Here is a 20,677-nt window from a genome sequence, read left to right as displayed (position 1 = left end):
ATTGTGAAGGTAATTGCTATATTTAATTCACACCAGAAAGCCCTACAAATCTTTATGTTTATTACGCCATGTATTTGGCTCGTTCAGTTTGCCATATTGCATTTCTCATGATATATAACTTGATAAGAATTTGGGTAGAATTGGATTGGCTATGGCCCACAGAGCTGAAATAAAAATGGTGTTCAGTTAGCATGTTTTGGAAACGATCTGGGGCTCCACTATGACAGGAAATGACAAAAAACTCCTCATATATTTATTGAAGAAAAATATTCAGCTCTTTAAAATATTCAAATTTGGGGGTGCATGCGTCATTTCCTTTCCAAATATGAGTTCCTGTTCCACCACTAATTCATATACCACGACTTTTGCCTGATAAAAAACTCGGCTAAAACCGATGAACAGTGCGGGCCGCCGTCATTTTACTTGGGCTTACAAGATTTAAAACACACACAGTGAACACATGAATTACTCCATATTTGGACCCATAACTGTCCATATCTGTCTAAGATTACGTAGAAATAGACATTGTGTGGGAAGTCATTGAGAATATATTTATTGAATACATATAGGCAGACGGCAGACCAAGTTATTCGTTTCACACGTGTTAAGTCATGGCCATACTACGATGGCTAGAAAGTTCTCTTTGGTAAGATATCACGTATTCATGCTGAAATGAAGTGGTAATGTAAATTTCCTCAATAAAAATAAATAAAACATAAAATTGGTCTTATATTTGCCTTTTTTAGATCGTGCATATTTAAATATATACGTATTAGTTTTTAGTCGTATACAATATGTTATGGTCCATATTTAACAGTTTTACTAAAATTAATGGTCAACCTCATAATGATTAGATTAATAAATTAAATATGTACAAAAATGTATTGTTCATAATCATAAACTAACACATACTATATTTCTAAATAGATTTTTTTTGCGAAAGTAAGAGACCATTTTGGATTTTAAAATGTGTTGACTAGTAAATTTTGACAGAAATTAGTATAGACAAAAGTATTTAAGATGAGAAGCTAATTTTGAATGATTAATTTTGGACTATAGTTCAAATAAATTTAAATATTGCCTTAATAGTAATAGTTCAACTAGGATAGGAGAGCACGTGTGGTGCAGCGATAAATCGAGTAAATCTGGAGAGCTGAAGCCTGGCTCCGCTTCTAAATTCTAACAGACTCGTTTCGTTTCATTGTTCGAAACAACGCCGAAAACCCAAATACAAATTCAAAAAACCCCCAAATTCTCTTTACTCACAACACACACACTCGCTGAGGAACACACATTCAAAACACGCCTTCCTTTCATGTGAAAATTCGACTACAATTTCTAAGTTGGCTGAGATTCCATCGAATTCGGTCTCCATGGCTCAGAAGCTGCAGCAGCAGCTCAAAGAACTGGGATCTAAGTTGGAGGCTCTTCCTTCTTCCAGAGACGCTCTCATTAAACTCCTGAAGGTGAGCCTCCGCGTTTTGCGTCTTTTTTTTGCATGCGAATTTTATATTGAGAAATTCTGTTGGCCTCTGGAAATTCAATTCTGTTTGTAGGAAGTTCCGTTTGTCGATGCATGCTTGCAATTTGAGGAAGTTGTGCTTGCATTACAATTAGAGTTGAATTAGGGCTCGTTTTGAAGGTGCTATTTGTCATTGTTAATTTCTGTTATTTTACGGCCAATTCGAATCTGTGACTTCTCGTTTCGAGATTTGAAGGTTTCGTGACTTGTGATATGGAATTATGGCTGCGCTTGAGTTCAATTACAAGTGCATGTATCTGCATTGCGAGTTTTGTGGCTTTGTAATTGTTGGGATTGAATTAGGGTTCGGTTTAGGCTTTTGGACGGTATATGAAGTCTCTCTGGTTCTTTTTCTGGATAAAGTTGCCGCCTTTTGGGTTTGGCATTGGTGTTAAAACAAAGAAGATGTAGAAAGCACGGGTCATGTATGCTTCTAAAGTATTTTAGTAATGATCTTAGAGCATCCACAGTGGGGCGCCCTAAGGGGCGCATTAAAGCCCGCCCTATGTACCGCCACGTCAGCATTTTATCCTCCTCCCCTTCCACCTGCAGTGGGGCGCCCTAAGCATTTTACTATTGTTTTGTTAATTAATTTAAATGTTTTCAAATATATAAATGCAAACTTAGAAAAAACACAACGATTAACTAAGACCGGTAAAAAATTCATTGATTATAAAAAAAAGTTACACAGGTTAGAAATAAAAAAAATTGACTATCCTACAAAAGCCACAACTTCCGGCTCAACTCATCGATCAACCTCTAGATGAATTCGGCTCTGGCCGGATCCGTACACTTCATAAGGGCGTTGTGCGTATCCAACAACGTCCGTGCCATCGAGGCCATTGCCAAATCCGCGTAGGCAAGTGTCGCCGGGGTCGGGGTCGGGGTCGGGATCGGCGATGGGGGGGCGGCGGCCGAGGAGGATGTCGCCTTCGCCTTCCCCTTGTTCTTCGCAGCCTTGACGCCTATGGGACGCCGCCGGGAGGACATCGGTGTGCCGGAAGTCTCTTCCTCTGTGCACGTCTGGTGAGTTCCGCTTTCGCTGGTCGTGTAACCACCAGTGTCGGTGGTCTTCGTCCTCTTCGCCGCACCGGTGTGCAGAATCCCGCCTTGGAACTTCTGTTTGTCCCTCAAGAGCTCCCAGACGTTGAAATGCTTGAAGTCGCCGTACATGGACTGGTACGACAACAGCGCTCTATCGCGCACGTCGCTCAAGCTCTCGCCGCTTCCCTGATCCCTCGAGCACTTCTCGTACTCCGCCGCGAACAGGTTGACTTGCTTCTTCACCTGATCCCAGTGCATGGGAGCTGCTCCCGTTGGTGCTTGTACGCGCTCGGCGGCTTCGCCTCATTGTAGCGCTCGGCGATTCGCTCCTAGTACGCGAGCTGCCTTTGGTTGTTCGCGAATATCGGGTCCTCCGATATATCCACCCAACACCTCGTCAAAACGAGGGTTTCATCCGGCTGGTAGTTCGTACGGCCGGGGGCGTACTCTTCACAAGTTGCCGGAGGTGGCAACTTGTGCTCCCGGTGCTTGGTCCGCTTCTTTCTGGCGGGGGCGGGGGCGGCGGAGGGGGCAGCGTCGGCGGCTGGGGGCGCGACGGGAAGCGGCGGCAGGGCGAGTTGGAGACGGCTCCATGTCAGAGAGACCGTACGAATCAGTACTAAACTCCGAATCGTACTGCGTGTTGGCGTCGAACGACCGATATTCGCCAGGTTGTGTACACCGTGCGCCATCTCCAAACATCGGGCCACTAGGACTTGAGTATTCACCGGAATCCATTTTATAGCGTAATTTGAGAGTTTAAATGTTAATCGAAAAGTTACAAATGAATGGTGAAGCTGGGGTATATATATAACAATTTTTTTGAATTAAAAAAAAAAAAATAAAACGCATTGCATCGTCCGCGCCATCGTCCGCATCGCCCACAGTGGGCGGACGGACGATGGCACAGACAATGCCCTATCGTCCGCGGAGCCACAGTGGCGGACAATAGCGCGCCCGACGTCCGCCCCACTGTGGATGCTCTTAGGAGACTTGTTATGGCTGTAATTCGTTTTACATTTTTTGCTACATGTGCATATGAATAGCCAGAAATGTGTTCTCTTTTTTTGTTTAGGGATTTTCTTGCGTTAGGTTTCTTCTTTATAGTACTTCACTGTAAGATTGATACAATTCTTAAACACTAGGGAAATTATTTAGTCAAGAATCAAGATGTTTTCAGATTCAGCTGAGAAGCATATCCAGGCAAGCACATTCAGATGTCTCTATGTGGTTATGCTAATACGTGTAGGTGAATAAGAGAGCGACGCACCAGATTCTTTCAGAACATTATAAGTTTCACTGCAGTATAAACATTTTCTGCTCCACTGCTTGTACATTACCGTTAGAGGAGACATCAGGATGGTATATGCTTATGTATAATATTTAAATTCCTGTTTGGTATTTTGCATCTCCAATAAAAAGTGTCATATTCATGTAAATTTAGTAAGTATGTCAAGCTCCTTGTGGTCCATGTGAAGTGAGAGAGTGGGAAAACTGAAACCTATCAAGTGATTCAAGTCTGAGTTTCTGTCAAACATCCTCTAGGATAATCAGAAGAATTCACTATGGCTGACTGGTCTAGACAATTGAAGCTAATAAGGCCTAGACAATCTGAGTTTCTGTCAAACATCCTCCATATTTCAGTCAAAACTTCTAGAGAAATAGAAATGTGTATAATTAAGTGGCAGGGATCGTGCCGCCACAGTAGTAGTATAGTTTCAGTGAAGTTTGAGTCATAAAGTTTCTGGCTGGTTGGCTATTTTTTCCAAGCTTTCTTGTAAGGTTCTCAATGATAACTGCTATTGAAGTTATTAGTACTATGGAGTGTGGAATAGCTATATGAATGAGATTATGACAGTGCTTGCTTGATATGAGGTTACTTGAATGCTTTAGTTGTTCATAATTAAATGATTTCTCCCTCCTCTTGCAGCATGGAGTGACATGCCTAACAGAATTAGATCAGTCACCACCCAAAACAATGTTGGACTCCATGCAGTCTTTCTTGAAAGCTATTGTGAAGCCAGAGCTATTGAAACATCATGATCAAGAAGTAAAGCTTTTCGTTGCTGCGTGTATTTGTGAAATAACTCGAATTACTGCACCTGAAGCTCCATACGAAGATGATATTATGAAGGTCTGTTTCTTTTCTGAAGAAGGAATAGCAATCATGATAACAACTTTTTTTTGTGCTTGGTTTACTTTTTGAACATGGATATCTTTGCTTGGATTCTGATACTCACCAACTGATCTTTGACAGGACATTTTTCAGTTGACTGTGAGTACTTTCAGTGGCTTAAGTGATGTAAATAGCCCATCATTTGGAAGGATACTTGTTATTCTTGAAACCCTGGCAAGATACAGATCATGTGTTGTTATGTTGGATCTTGAATGTGATGATCTCATAAAGGATATGTTTTCTACATTTTTCACTGTTGCCAGGTATGATTCTTTTAATTGCTTCCTATTTCATCAGTACAAAACCAATGTTATGCTTCTCTGGATGCCAGCTGATTCCTACAACTTTTATATTAGGAAGTCAAAGTGCATTAAGTTGTTTAGTATCTAAATGTTTGTGTCAAATGTTTTACCACTTTTTTTTTTCTTCTCCAAATTTCAGCCGTTTCCCAGATGTTCTAACAAAACCATAATTTTTTTTAGATTTATCCCGAAGTTACGTTACCCTTATGCTTTTCTTATCCCTTTGGCCATTATAGTGACGAATTTAAGCGCTTCCCACTTTGACGTGCCAATTCGTGTCTTTTCAGTTTTCTTTCTATAAAGATTAAGGATTGATGACAAAGGTGATTGTTTTGTGACTGCTAGAATATTTTAGATCTATGACTCAGTTTTATGACATATTTTTTGTATATACTATTTGGGTATGTTCAACAAATATATATCTTGATATTTTTTCTTAACTTTTTCCCCAGGGTGGGGAGTTTCTCTTAACCCCTATTCCGTGTTCATATTTTTTTGAAAGGGAGGATTATGGTTACCTTTTGATGAAGCAATGTGTTTATTCTATGCAAAGTTTGTTTAGATATGTTGAAAGGAGAAAGAAATGCAAAGAGACATCAATATGTGGTTGTAGGTACCATGCATTATCTGTTGAGCCTCCTTGTAAACCAAAAATAAATAAATAATTTTGGAATTCCTATATTCCAAAAGAGAAAAGAAGCTAAGGTATTAGATCCCTATAATATGACTGATGTGTCTAAGACTCATGGACTAACATTAAGGTGGGATTGGAATAATTTTATTTAAATATGTGCTTAAGATAGACTTGTGTAGCACTGTATTATCTGATTCCTTCTAACCCTGTTTCTACCTTAACCTAACTTCTGTTTTCTGGCTCCCTAGACTAAGAGAAACAAGTTCTTTCAAACTCATGAGGATGTTTGTTCTATAAGTTGACAGTTGATGGCTGATCGAGAATGATAACTGCCTGTACTGGGGTATCTTATTGCTTAACTGCATTGATGTATTGAATTATGTTTCACCTTCAGAGATGAGCATCCTGAGAATGTTATCACTTCGATGCAAACAATCATGGAGGTACTATTCGAAGAAAGTGAGGATGTACCTGAGAACCTGTTGCTTACATTGTTGTCTGCTTTAAGTTGTGATAATAAGGTGATGTCTCTTTTCTTGCTCACCTTATCTGGATTCAACAACTTTTCCAACGGAAATGAACTTTGGTGATTCTGCTTCCAGGATATCACCATAGCTGCAAGGAGGCTTGCTATGAATGTGGTAGAACGCTGTGCTGAAAAATTGGAACCTGGTGTAAAGCAGTTTCTTGTGTCCTCAATGTCAGGAGACAGCAGGTCCCTGAAACCTGAGATGAATTACCATGCCGTACTTTATAATATCTATCAGTCTGCTCCTCAAATCCTATCAGGAGTTGTTCCTTATCTTACTGGAGAGCTACTGGTAATCATACCAGATGCTTTTAAATATTAATCTTTTACGTTACATTTATTGCATAGTTAACTATGCTTTCTCTGTCGGGAACGCCTGATATCGTATGCATTGATACTAAAGTAAAATACTTGACTCTTGGCTGTTGCTTGCACTGTTGCACATCCCTTAATTTTTTATCTGTCCAGTTCAAAAGAAAGTGGGTTTGGTAATTCCCGAATATTGTGCTATCAATGTTTCATTTGTTGGTTATGCTGGAGTTTAATCTGTTTTCCAATCTTGGCATAAACAGAGCGATCAATTGGAGGTTCGTTTAAAAGCTGTAGGGTTGGTCGGTGACCTCTTTTCTCTGCCTGAATCTACGATTTCTGTCGCTTTCCAGCCCGTCTTTTCTGAGTTTTTGAAAAGACTGACTGATAGAGTGGCAGAGGTCAGAATGTCTGTGCTTGAACATGTCAAAAGCTGTCTTTTGGTGAATCCTTTTAGACCCGAAGCTCCTCAAATAATCTGTAAGAAATCCTACTCTTGTTTCACCTATATTGCAGTTTCTAAGCTCTTAACACTGATTATTTAATCAATTTCCAGCTGCTCTGTGTGATCGGTTATTAGACTATGAGGAAAGTGTTCGTAAAAAAGTCGTTTCAGTTGTTTGTGATGTGGTATGCCATGACACTACATCCATTCCTGTTGAAACTATTAAACTGGTATCTGAACGCCTTAGAGACAAATCCGTATGTATACCTCTCTCATCGCTTTCATCATTCATTCTTGCCATCTCCCTGCTATTCTGTAATGATTTTTGTGGCTTTCAGCTTCTTGTTAAAAGGTATACAATGGAGCGGTTAGCTGACATATACAAAGCATCTTGCATGAAGCAGTCTAGTGGCACGGCAGAGAGTGGAGAATTTGATTGGATTGTGGGGAAAATCTTGAGATGTTTCTATGATAAAGATTTCAGGTAAGTCACTGAAGTCCTACTTATGTGTTTTGCAAAAAAATAAGTCCAATCAATATTAGAATAAGTAAACTGATTAACTCTGAGGAGGTTTTGTGATAAACTAACACCATGAAGAAGCTAATGAAAATGTGAATTGAGTCTGTAATATATGCTAGTAGAGACAGGTAAGAGGGCACCTACTGCAACTGATTTCTAGCTAAGATATTTCAACACCCTTGATTTATGTGTTCTAATATTTTTAGCACTATTATCTCTCCATACAGATCAGATACGATAGAGCCAATCCTATCTTTGTCCTTGTTCCCAACCGATTTTCCTGTCAAAGATAAGGTGAAAAAGTGGGTTCGTATCTTCTCTGGGTTTGACAAAGTTGAAGTTAAGGCTCTTGAGAAGATACTAGAACAGAAGCAAAGGTGCGTCAAACTGCTAAATCTGACACTTTCTTTAATATTATTATAATCGTTATTTATGATTTAGTATGTATTGGGGGTTGGGAGGGGGTGGCGGTGCATGAGTTGGAATATGTACATCAAAGCCTGAACACTTGTAAGGTACTCACATCGGGAGAAAATGTGCAGGTTACAGCAGGAGATGCATAAATACCTGTCCCTCAAACAGTTGTCTGAGGTAATAACAATTGGTTCTGCATTCTATATCTCTGAGTATTGAAAGTATCTTGGTGGATCTTTTGATGAAGATGTTTCTTTGATTATTATATTTTACAGGAAGGTGATAAGGTGGAGAACCAAAAGAAAATATTGTTTTGCTTCCGTGCTTTGTCTCGTTCTTTTACTAATCCTGCAGAAGCAGAGGAGAACTTCCAGAATCTTGACCAATTGACGGATTCCAACATATGGAAACTTCTATCGCAACTTCTTGATCCAAACACTAGCTCAATTCAAGCCAACAGTTCACGGGTGTGGTTTTAATCTTATAATGTTACCATTCTGGTTTCTTTTCTTTTGTTATTCCCCCTCTTTCTTGCAACGAATCAAACCTGACAATGCTTCATAATCAAATAAGGGTTGCTCAATCTTTCTTGATATTGTATAGGATGATACACTGAAACTCCTTGGGGATGAGCATAGACTCTATGAGTTCCTGAGCACTCTTTCTTTGAAATGCTCTTATCTACTTTTTGATAAGGATCATGTCAAAGAAATTGTTCTGGATGCTGAAGTGCACAAATCTTCGGGAAACAACGATTCAGTTTTGTCCTGCATGACTATTCTTGTGGTATGGCATCTACTATCGGTTTTTTATCATGTCCAAATTACTGCTGATATAATGACATCCAGACTCTTGATGGCTGCTGATTGTTTTCTAATGGAAACCAAGAACCTTATATGCATTTTGGAACTTCACTTGAGTGTTTTCCGAGATTTTTGCATATCAGATTTTATGGTCTGAAAATTTGAAAATCAGGAGATATGATCTTTCTAGACTCTAGTACACATTTTTGTTTAGTTGAAATTAAATTCTTCAAATAGACATACTCTTGTTTGAATTGTGAGGCACAAAAACCTCTCAATTGTTCGATTTTGTCCCAAGGCAAATAGAACATGCTATATTGATCTGCTATAATGGTTTACTATTTACACTTACAGATTCGGAGATGAAAACCTAAGGGTGTTAACCATGCGCCTCCTAGATAGTACTACTATTGCACTAGCAAGCTTGTTCTATTGAAATAGCTGCATAATAGTGGTGGTCTTATGGATAATGACTAATGATTGCTTGCTTGATCTTTGTAAAGAACTCCTTATTATCTCAGGGGAGTTGTTACTTGATAACCAAGACATTTCTGTACCCTTTCTGATAATAGTTTACTACCTATAGATTCTTGCTCGATTTTGTCCTTTGCTACTACATGGAATTGAAGAGGACTTGGTACATTTTCTTGAGGACGACAATGAAATAATAAAGGAAGGTACCCTCCACATCCTCGCAAAGGCTGGGGGAACTATCCGAGAACAGCTGGGTGTTTCATCAAGGTGAGACTATAATCTATATAATATTTGTTTAAATTATTCTGATGCCTTTTTTAGTTGTCTTCTTTGGCTGAACTTTTACTTTCCTTGTAGATCATTAGACCTTATACTCGAGCGTATATGCTTCGAGGGTAACCGAAGGCAGGCCAAGTATGCTGTTCATGCACTGGCATCCATCACAAAAGATGATGGACTCATGTCACTTTCTGTTCTTTATAAGGTTTTATTTGCCTTTTTTTTCTATTTGCCTTCATGTAGAATTCTCTATCACTTTTGGTTTTTTTTGGGCTTTCTATGCTGCTAAAATTTTACGATTCTGTTTTCTCTCTCTCTCTCTCTCTCTCTCTCCCTCCCTCCTTGCCTTCCAAATTACTAGAGGCTAGTTGATATGCTTGAAGAGAAGGCCCACATGCCAGCTGTACTACAGTCTCTTGGGTGTATTGCACAAGCTGCCATGCCTGTCTTTGAAACAAGAGAAAGTGAGATTGTGAAGTTCATCAGAGAAAATATACTGGAGATTGGACATGTATGGCAGATTAAATAAACGAGACATCTGTGTTCCTTTCTCTTTGTTATTGCAGTTATCATGTTATACACTTCACTTGCAGGTATCAGAAGAAAAAGCACCTGAATCTTGGGATGATATAAGTGAACTTTGTTCCTTAAAGGTGTTTCTACCGCATGCTCTTATATATTCGCTAAATAGTGCACATGTTGGGAACCTTTGGAGCAAAATGACAATCAATTTGTTCATGCAGATATATGGAGTCAAAGCTCTGGTCAAGAGCTATTTACCTGTCAAGGATGCTCACCTTCGTTCTGGAATAGATGACCTATTTAGTATCCTCAAGAACATTCTCTTTTTTGGTGATATATCAAGCGAGATTAGATCGAGGTATCTGGGCTGTTTTATCTGAAACTTTCTTTTAGGATATTGGTTTCATAGATGTCTTCTTCATTTGCCTGAGTATTAATAACTTTTTCTGTCATTGATGTCATCTCTCTCTCTGTGTACCAGTTCAGTTGACAGGGCTCATTTAAAGCTTGCTGCAGCTAAAGCTGTTCTTCGTTTATCAAAATACTGGGAGCACAAAATCCCAATTGATGTCTTTTACCTTACAATGAGAACCTCTGAGGTAGAGTGCATTTGGTTAGGAGTATGTACATGTTTACAAAATAAAATTTCTAATTCTTAATACCTAGTATACTCTAAATAGAACATTATTTTCTTAACACCCTCCCCCTAAATTATTTTGTAGGATAACTTCCCCGAGATCAAGAAACTACTTCTCAACAAGATTCATCAATATGTAAAGGACCGAGCTCTAGATCCTAAGTACTCTTGTGCTTTCCTGCTTGACGATACATCTCAACAGGAAGATATTGAGGAGGTAAAGGGAACGTCAGGCTGTAACTAGTTTCTTCACAAACATTTAGTGCATGGGCAGTACATAAATAAATTAAAATTAAAAAACGTATTTTAAAAGTGGTGGCAGGTAAGACACCTAAATCACATCATCGTAGGTGGTGTTCGGTGGCCAAGATAAAATAATACCAAGATAAAATCTAGGATTGAGTTGTGAGATTATTTTAATCATAGGAGTTAGCTATGACTAATTATCCCATGATTATACATCTAGGGTTGAGTTGTGGGATTGAATCTCATGAACCAAACACACTACATATTTAATCCCGGGATACAATCTTGCAAACCGAACACCCCCTTAGGGTTGATCCTTATTTGAGGTAATATAGTGGATAAAGTGTATTATTTTATAACAATCACTGGCATGACTTTTGGTGGTAGAATCTTGTTATTATGAATTTTGCGAAGACTTCTATGTATGACTAGGTTAAATGCTCTTGAGATCAAACTAGATATTCCTAAAACACATTAGCCTATACACAGTCCTAAACAGTTCCTCTGAAATACCCATAATAAATTCAAACTCACATATCTTTTTATTCTATCCAAAAATATTGGTGGTGATTTGTGTACCTCTTGGAAGTTCCAATGTTTTGCATAACCGGCTCAAACTATTTGGCAGAACAAACGCAATTTGAATGACATCATCCTGATGTGTCGACAAGGAAGGGGGAGGCAGACTTCTTCTCAGTCTGATCCAGATTCTTCCCCACACAGTCCAGAATACTTGCTTCCATATGTGGTGCATTCCCTTGCTCATCATCCCTCATGTCCTAGTATTGATGAGTCCAGAGATGTCAAAATATTTGAAGAAATATACAGGTATCATAGACTGGGAATTATAATTGCTAAAATGAAGTTTAAAGAGCTTAAGTTAATAACACGCTGCTGTACATTATTTTATAAAATCCTGATTGTAATTTATTCTCTTAGCATAGCTGTTGTTCATAGCTCTATCGCTTTAGGTTGTCTTGGCAAAAAGGATATACTTCTATGATGGCTATGCATTTGCTTCGATATTTCCTTAGGCATTCTCATATGTCTGAACTTACATACCCTTTGAGCTCAGTTGGAGAGTGTCCATGGAATTGGGTGCTATATTGCAATCTCAGTTCTCAACAATGTTGATATGGTCTTGTGGAGCAGAATGATCACCTTTTCAATTGGCTTTTTGGATTCTTGTTGTTTGTGTATTTTCCCATCACTTGGGCTGCACAATTAAGTTATACTTTTCTCATCTGCTTTGAACTGTTATCTGATACACAATTAATAAATGTGATCCTGAAGAATCACCAGAGCAAACCGACTTAATGATTTAAATGGTAGATGTAATAATTTACTTGTGGTAGAAATGATTATCTGCATGATTCTGATGCAACTCTGGCCTTGGTGTTGATCGGAAGTCAAAGCAAACAAGTGCTATCGAATATAAACCTCCAAGACACAGAATCAAATCATCTTTTGACCCAAACAGTAATAACCAAAATGTAAAATGGTGAACTTGTCCTAGTGATTTGTTGGTTATTATTTATAAAGCTTGTAAGGAGCAATTTCAGTAACATCCAATTTTGATTTGTTGTCTTATAAATGTGATTGACATTCATCATCTCTAAGCTTTATATTTACTGCTATTTTTTGAAAATTTTGACGTTATAAAAGTTATCAGCTAAGCCCAACAGAGAAAGATTTTCCTACATTATGGTCATTTTCAGCATTTTGCAAAATTTTGATTGTGTCGTGATATCAATTAAAAGAATGTTATTTAATGCCTAAGTGGACAATTGGTAAGCTGTATGCCATCTGTTAGCAAAAGTAAGGTGTATCTAGCAAAAATATTTGCTAAATACATTCATTATTCAATATTTTGTGTCCATTTGACTTACATCCTATATTCTTGGTTATTACGTGCATCACTAGTTTTGATAGGCAGAAAGATAAACTCGCTTAGCTACATGCTTGACACTTAAAAAAAATTATTCAGTAACTAAAGTTAGAGATAAAACTTGCAATACATAATCTAATATCAATCAGAAGTATCTTAATGCAGCTATAAATGAGTGTACTCGTATCTAGAATAGACATAACTTTTAATTGACTTGACCGCACACCTTCTTTAGTGCGCATGTGCTCAACTCTTGAATCTTGGTTGACTTACAACTTTGTTTGATGCTAAGAATGTAATGTGTATTTTCATGCGAAAGCACTTCATGGCTGATAATATTTTGTAGAGAGGATTAAGCTTTCAATACGTATGGTCTTTTTGGTGTGTCAAGAAAACCATTACTTAACAACCTTTCAGATTGCTTTTGATTACATCACATGCTCTATAACATGGTTTAATTTTCTTAGTCTTTTTTATTGTTTTGAAACTCAATTCGTGCAAGGTTTCTTGACCGACACTTGCTCAAATGATTTATAGACTTGGAAGAATGCATTTGTCGTGATAATATGTGATGGGAATATTACAAATGGGACTAAGAGCACATAAGTTATCCATGTGATATTATATGTTTGTTACATAAATTGTATCTGCTTATCATGGAATTTTAATCTAGTTACTTCCTAAAGCATAACTAAGTTTCTTTTATGATTAATATGTGAGATGTGGTTACTATAAAAGTGTATATTAAGTCATAAATAATTTATTAAAGCATAACAAAGTTAATTTTCCTGATCCAGGAGAGAAAAGCATTTAAAGAAATTTGTTTTGTCGCTTTTGGGAGGTTTTGCATTTATTGCTAAATTATTAATTTATAAATTTTGGAAAAGACATCTGCTTTTGGTAAAAATGAACTACTTGGGTCCACATTTTACAATTGTTGTGCCTTGAGAATACTTACTACTTATGAGAACGCTTGTACCTATATTTTGCACTGACGACAACATGCTGGAGTAAAAATACTGATAGTGTGTGACATTTCTTATTCCCCATTTAATATATGTATACCTGCTTCAGGAAGTTGTATCTTTTCATATCAATGCTGGTGCATGGAGATGGAGACGGAAAATCTGATGTCAGCATTAGCAAGGACAAGGAGTCTCTTTCATTACTTAATTCTATTTTTCTATGTATAAAGCGCTCAGAAGATGCTTTTGATACTACTAAGTCCCAGGTTTGATATTTAAATGCTACTAGACTTTTCTTGTCAGTTTCTGAAGTAGTTTAATCTTTCGAGGAGACAAAATATCTCCCCTCTTGGAGAAAATAAACTGCCTACATTAGAACGTTTTGTGATTAGCTTTTCCTAAAGGGATGAAATCATTCCAAATTATATATTACAGAATTCGTATGCTCTGTGCGACCTTGGTATGTCAATTGTGAAGAGGTTTGTTCCAAATCAAGATGATCTTCACGACTCCACTGCCTCTGTTACTCTTCCTGCTGGGATTTATAAACAACACACAAAGAAAGATGACAATGACTCGCTGGTATGTATGCCAATCTTTTATTTCATATAAGCTTTTGTATCAGTCTTGATAAGGTGATAAATAACAAGAGTATGAATTCCCTGCTACTAGAATTTTTCTGCATCTTATTGTTGTTAGAAGCAATTCATATTTAAGTGAAAATAATTTATGTTGGAAAGTTTCTGTAAGGGGTAGCTGGTGACCCTGCTGTGCGCAGCAGTGCACCACCAGCCTTGGTTCTGACGAATGTCATACTGAAACTATTTACACCTATTATTCTTTTATGCTTGGTTAACTGCAGTTCTCAGGATATACATGCTTTGATCATTTGAACATGTCTGCCTTATTTCAGCATTCAAGCTGCTGATATAGTGTTAGGTTTTTTTAGTATCAGTCCCTTTTCCGTTGATTGACTAATTAAGCATAGCCCCAACACGAGTCCTTCATCACAGCCTTTACCTAAATGGCTTGATCTATTCGAAATTCCAATTTGTTTTATCATGCTGTCATCTGCACTTGTTCTTTTTATTTGTATGCTTTTATCTTTCTTTGCCTGCTGTATTTACTTTCCCATAAAATATCAGTAAAAGCTTTGAGGGTGCTCATTCACTGGTGAGCCTTTTTTCTTCTTCTGATTCTTTTGCTTCTTTACTTGTTATTGAGTTCTGGTCATGTTGACCGTACAAGATTCTTTTGTCTCGAGGTCAGAGATGTCATCTAGCATTCACGGACATTCCAAGATAGTATGTTTATCTCTTTATTGCTCCTCTGAGCCATATATCTTTGAATATGTTTCTTGTTTCTTCTGAACTAGGTTGGTGAAGAGAAGACGTGGCTGGCAGAAGATGGTGTTTTTGCCCATTTTGAATCACTTAAATTGAAAACTAATGAAATTGTAAGATTAAAAACGTGCTACTGCTATAAAACATCTTATCTTTGTCTTGTGTGGTAATTTAGTCATATGGTTAAATCTGTCAATTTCAGGCCAATTCAGTACATGCAGAGGATGATAACATGAAGGACAGTGAAACAGAGGGCAGTGAGATACCATTAGGAAAGTTAATGAAAAGACTAAAAGCTAAAGCAGCGAAGGCAAGAAAAGAGGCAAAGAATCAGTCTGCACCAGCTGGGATCTCTAAGGAAAACGATTTTGATATCTTGAAAATGGTGAAGGAAATAAATTCTGATAACCTGGGAACATCTGGCAAGATTGGATCAAGTAACAATGCCGAGCATGTTGGCAAAAAGAGGAAAAACATCAACCAGCTAGAGAAGAGGAAAACATTGTTGGATGAATCTAAGGATGCACCTGTCCCAAAACGTAGGAGAACATCATCTGCTCATGCTCACAAATCTCTCCAAACAACTCCTCCAAAGGGTTCTAAGAAGCCTCGTAAAGTAAATCAGGAAGATACTAGTGATGTTTCTGACAAAATGGATGAAGATCTTCAAACTTCTTCAGAAGATATAGCAGCACAGGAAAAAATGGAAGAATCTACAGAATCTGACTTGTTACTTTCCCGTATGGGGAAGAAATCCAGTGCCTCTTCTAAGCAGAAAGCTAAACGACCTGGCAGAGATAATGCTGAGACCCTCCATCACTCCCCTGATGCTAAGGTATAGTTCTACCTTCTAAGTTATGGAATAGGTTGAAGGCCTATGATTCATGATATGAATTGTATTCTGACAAACTGACTCTTGTATATGCAGAAGCCTAAGAAAGTCAAAGAAACTGAGGCACCCTCGTTTAGTTTTTCAAAGTCTGCATCTCTAAAGAAGCAAAAAAAGAAAAGTGTCTCTGGATTAGCAAAGGTTAGTGTGCCTTTTCGTGCAACTTCTCTAATGATTAGTGATTGTGAATATCCGTTGTATTAATGACCTTATATGGGTACTAATGATGCTTTTACTGTGATAAAATACCAAAGATGCATATATATGGAAACTGGATTTTCATGACTCACATTCATGCCACTTTGAGAAGTGACAGATATAGTAATGAAACAAAATACATGGTGGATGATCAATTCCATTGAGATAGGAATGCAGTTTTTAATATCACTAGTTTCATACTTTATTCTATCATGAAAGTAAATGATCCGGAATTTTCTGTCTCCCTATACTTTCTAACATGGGTTCCACTTTTTTTTTAATCTTTAGTGCACAAGCAAGGACAGCGGAAGCCACAGTAATGACTTAATTGGTTCCAGAATTAAAGTTTGGTGGCCGATGGATAAGAAGTAAGTACTGTTCAATTTGTTCTGCCATAAAGTATAGTAAGATGCGTGCAAAAGAAACTTCGGTAATGGAGATGCATGCATCAAATGCTTCAAACCAAGCATACCTAGTTTTCCTGTGCAGCTCTCCTTTTGATCTGAAGTAATATGATGCCTGATTTATACCTCTATTCTCATAGAGAGACCATGAGAATCTAGAAATCGGAAAAGAATAAAACCAAATCAAATAAGTGGCCGGACTGTGAATTCAATTTTTTAGTATGATTTCATCCATAATTATTTGAATTTTTATAGCTATAGGTATCTTTCTCCCCCCACTTCATTTGGATTTTCCAAGACCTCAACGCTGTCATTAATGATAAACAGTAATCAGGATATTTTGACATTTTGTTTCAAAGTAGCATAAACTTCCATGGCGATAAATTTATGTAATTTGAAAGTGATTAATGGCATTAATATTTGTCTGGTATTACACAGGTTCTATGAAGGTGTAATAAAGTCATTTGATACCCACAAAAAGAAACATGTGGTAAGATGCATTTTGGTCTCTTCATTTCTTTTTGACACTATAGAATTAGTTGTCAGTGCCTTTCTTATGATTTTCTCATTCCTGATTTTTTTTGTTTCCCTATTCTTCTAAAAATATTTATCTTTTGATTGAATTCACAGATAGTATATGATGATGGAGATGTGGAAGTTCTTCGACTAGATAGGGAGCGCTGGGAACTAGTTGAGAACAATCACAAATCAAAGGTGCTTTACAAAGTTCTCTACTTAATTTTCTACTGTTAGAAATGTTTCTCTGTTTTAGCGTGATATTTGACAATGTCCATACTCCTTTTGCAGCAACTTGGCTCGTCAAAGGGCTCTCTTTCTAAAGGAGGGTGAGTGATGCCTTCACTAAACTAGGGCACACTCTTGTTGGTTTTAAACTACATATTCTGCTTCGAATCTCTCCCCTTTTCTTTCAGCGAAAATTTGGATATGCATATGCACTCAACCATCTACATGCATATATAAAAAAAACCCATCTACATGCATATACTGTGCTTTGATTTAAATACGAAAGCCTGATGAGTACATAAATATTTAATTTATGGAAAATAAGAAACTTATATTGCTCATTCTGTTCCACAAAATAGTGCAATGCTAGGTTGTGGCAGGACTTTTAATAAATATTAGGTGATTGGATTGTAAGTGGAGAAGGCCCCCACTTTATTTTGTAAAATGTGTTGTGAGTGGAGAAATAGTGGGCCAATATATATTAGTCAATCTCATATTTCAATATATATAAATTACATATAAACTATAAAACAAAAGATAAATATAGTTTAGATTTTATTAGTGACTATAGCTGCTTAATTGTGATAATTATTGTTAACTTAATTTGTAGTTCCATATAAAATAAAATGTTATCTTAATTGTCTGCCTCACCTGTACGCATCTACTGTAAATGTTTTAACAGTTTTTTAGCAGAGCTACTTTGATCTGATGTCCTCATTATTTGACCCGCAGATCATCTGGGCAGAAAAAGAAAACGGTGGGAGGCTTAGAACAGGTTGAAAAATTGGGCATGAAGTAAGTTGCTTTTCTGCTATATGGATTAACTGAGATGCTCATTTCTTTTATTTGACAGTTACATTTACATTTTTTATGATTTATTGTTAAACTTAATTATCTGCCTAACCTGTATGCGTCTTCTGTAAATGTTTTGACAGTTTCTTTAACAGAGCTACTTTGATCTGATGTCCTCATTATTTGACCCGCAGATCATCTGGGCAAAAAAAGAAAACTCTGGGAGGCTTAGAACAGGTTGAAAAGTTGGGCTTGAAGTAAGTTGCTTTTCTGCTATATGGATTAGCTGAGATACTCATTTCTTTTATTTGCAATTAGCTTATGTAGAAACTGAATTGCAGATCTCTGTCATCTCAAGCAAGAGGGAAGAGGACTCCAAGAAAAAGTCCTAAAGAAGGTCGAAAAGGTCCAGTGAAGATTAATTTCTCTGTGGGAAGGAGAGAAAAACCAATGGACGTAGAACCCGAGTCTTCCACAAAGTCCCTGGTTGATCGTTCAGACTCAGGTATATAATGGGTAATTTTGTTTATACTACTTTTCAATTATGTTGTTCTTGGTGGTCTTTTGAATGTTTTTAGTGTTTTTTTTTCAATAACTATGCTGTTTACCCACTATACTTCATCATACGCAGTGGTACAAGCATATTTGTTGATTTTGTGCACTCAAACTTATTTTGCGTGTTTTCTGACAATCCAGAGAAGGAACAAAATGAGAGGAGTCATAAGAGTGTATCTGATGAGGAGCTGTCTGATAATGACAAGAAACATGAGGAGGATGCTGAATCAGAAGAGCCCAAAGAGGGCGAAGACGACTCTGAAAATACTCAGAGTGACCATGCTGGTGGCCCTCCACATGATACTAGTGAATTGGATAGCGAGGCTGTTTCTGCTTCGGATGGGAAGCAGTTAGATGAAGACAAAGAAGGATCTGGAAGGGAGTCTGAGGAAGCAGATGACATGGACAGCCAGCCTGCATCTTCGGATAAGCCTGATAAAAACACATGTAATTCCGGCTCTGCAGATGATGAGCATTCTGATGACGAGCTTCTGGTACTCCACTTTAACAACTCGTGCAAGGTTTTTACGATTGGAGTGATTTTGACTAAGATTGGTGTTTCAAAATGCAGAGCACGTGGAGTCAACGAGCAGGAAAGAAATAGGGAGGCTACCAACATTACGGTGGTGGTGCGCTTTGATGATTGTAATGAGATAGCAAAATTAGTGGGAGATATGTGTGAGTATGAATAAATTCGTGTAGGTTTTTAGCAGCAGAGTAGTGTAGCATAAATGATAAAAACTATTGGTTCGTATAGTTGGCAAAGCAAAGAAGGTGTACAGCCATTAGGTGTACTAACATCTGCTTGTTCTTTTTTGTAGCCCAGCAATCATGATTTGTATGTATGCTTATTGATTATTGCGTTAAAACACTCATAACTATGTTGTGCCTACCTTCGACGCTCTGTTTTCTTTCGTATGCCACAAACTGTGTTACACTCAATATTTTTTATGGTGCGAATGAAAAACAGTTGAGGTAACCGAAAAATGGAAATGAGAGAAGAGGTCTTAGCTTTGATTAGCCGATTATCATTGTTCATGGAAACTAGAGTTTGATCTTTTCATATCCTTCCCCTCTTGATGGACTATCATGGCTTCTGTTGATGATGGATATTGTGTTTGCACTTTCAAATCAGAGGTTGCTCAATATTAACCCTGTGAGTTGTTAATGATTTCTCCAAGTTAAATACTTGTACTGTCTGCAATATACAACACTTAACTGTTTCTTGTTAAATATAAAAAAAAAATGCGTCTCTAAGTAATAATCATACATAAATTACACTTTAATTTATGATTTGGAAGTTGTGATTAATGTCGAACCAATTTTAAAGACCGAACTAGAGACCACTAGATTTAGTTTTTTGATGAGATGTGTTGCTGCGTAAATTTTTTTCGGTCTTCGTTACAAGCCCATTTTACTTCATTATATTAGGTTTATTACTTCATTCCGTACGTAATACCTTGAAACTACAACATGTTTTTACTTGCTTCCAGTAGGTTTTGAAATGATTCAACATATGGTTCATCCGAATTCATTGACCTGGGTTTTACTTTATTCACTTTAAAAAATGTAATTTATTCAAGTGGGTTTATTACTTCTTTCAGAAACGTTATTACTTCATTGGATAAGGTTTTTACTTTATTCCAGTAGGACTTCAAATGCTTCAACACATACTTCATTCAAATAATTTATTACATCATCATTCCATGCATTTATTACACCATATCAGCGCCATGGCGGTGGTGATAGACATTGTAGAGAGAAAGAACGGTACGCGACGGCGAAACCGTATTTGCGTACTGGAATGAAGTAATAATCCTATTGAAATGAAGTAAAAACCTACTGGAATGAAGTAATATATTTTTGAATGAAGTTAAATCTTCGTAACATGTTAGTATGCCTTATTTGCCATCGGATGAATTAAATTAGGCTCGTGATGAATGCGAAAATAATTTATAAATTTGTGCATCTCATCCATAAAAAACTAGATCTAAAAGCCAAACCTAATTTGGCATGGTGGTGTGGTTCGGCAATAAGGAGTGG

General features: G+C 37.3%; 1 protein-coding gene across 2 annotated transcripts; it reads left to right on the top strand.

Moving 5' to 3' along the window:
* Positions 1 to 1,142: 1,142 nt before the first annotated feature.
* Positions 1,143 to 19,526, top strand: LOC121744301 (sister chromatid cohesion protein PDS5 homolog A-like). Of its 2 annotated transcripts, none has more exons than XM_042137796.1 (34): positions 1,143 to 1,466; positions 4,497 to 4,700; positions 4,824 to 5,005; positions 6,073 to 6,199; positions 6,281 to 6,499; positions 6,780 to 6,996; positions 7,073 to 7,218; positions 7,300 to 7,445; positions 7,709 to 7,858; positions 8,024 to 8,072; positions 8,171 to 8,362; positions 8,499 to 8,681; positions 9,285 to 9,439; positions 9,530 to 9,656; positions 9,813 to 9,962; positions 10,045 to 10,104; positions 10,195 to 10,331; positions 10,455 to 10,572; positions 10,696 to 10,827; positions 11,485 to 11,684; positions 13,819 to 13,975; positions 14,145 to 14,291; positions 15,085 to 15,165; positions 15,255 to 15,887; positions 15,981 to 16,082; positions 16,428 to 16,507; positions 16,982 to 17,033; positions 17,174 to 17,257; positions 17,351 to 17,388; positions 18,020 to 18,082; positions 18,274 to 18,336; positions 18,421 to 18,584; positions 18,776 to 19,128; positions 19,206 to 19,526. In XM_042137796.1, the coding sequence occupies exons 1-34, from the start codon at positions 1,374 to 1,376 to the stop codon at positions 19,236 to 19,238; spliced, it is 5,037 nt and encodes a 1,678-aa protein (XP_041993730.1). In that variant the 5' UTR covers positions 1,143 to 1,373; the 3' UTR covers positions 19,239 to 19,526. The 2 variants fall into 2 exon arrangements, with proteins under 2 accessions (XP_041993730.1, XP_041993731.1); XM_042137797.1 differs by lacking the exon at positions 1,143 to 1,466 and adding an exon at positions 3,909 to 3,928.
* The last annotated feature ends 1,151 nt before the right edge of the window (positions 19,527 to 20,677 follow it).

The sequence above is a fragment of the Salvia splendens genome, chromosome 8 (assembly GCF_004379255.2).
Source record: "Salvia splendens isolate huo1 chromosome 8, SspV2, whole genome shotgun sequence".
NCBI classification, from domain to species: Eukaryota; Viridiplantae; Streptophyta; class Magnoliopsida; order Lamiales; family Lamiaceae; genus Salvia; species Salvia splendens.
Note: the sequence above shows the minus strand (reverse complement) of the source record. Positions and strands in the feature narration are given on the sequence as shown.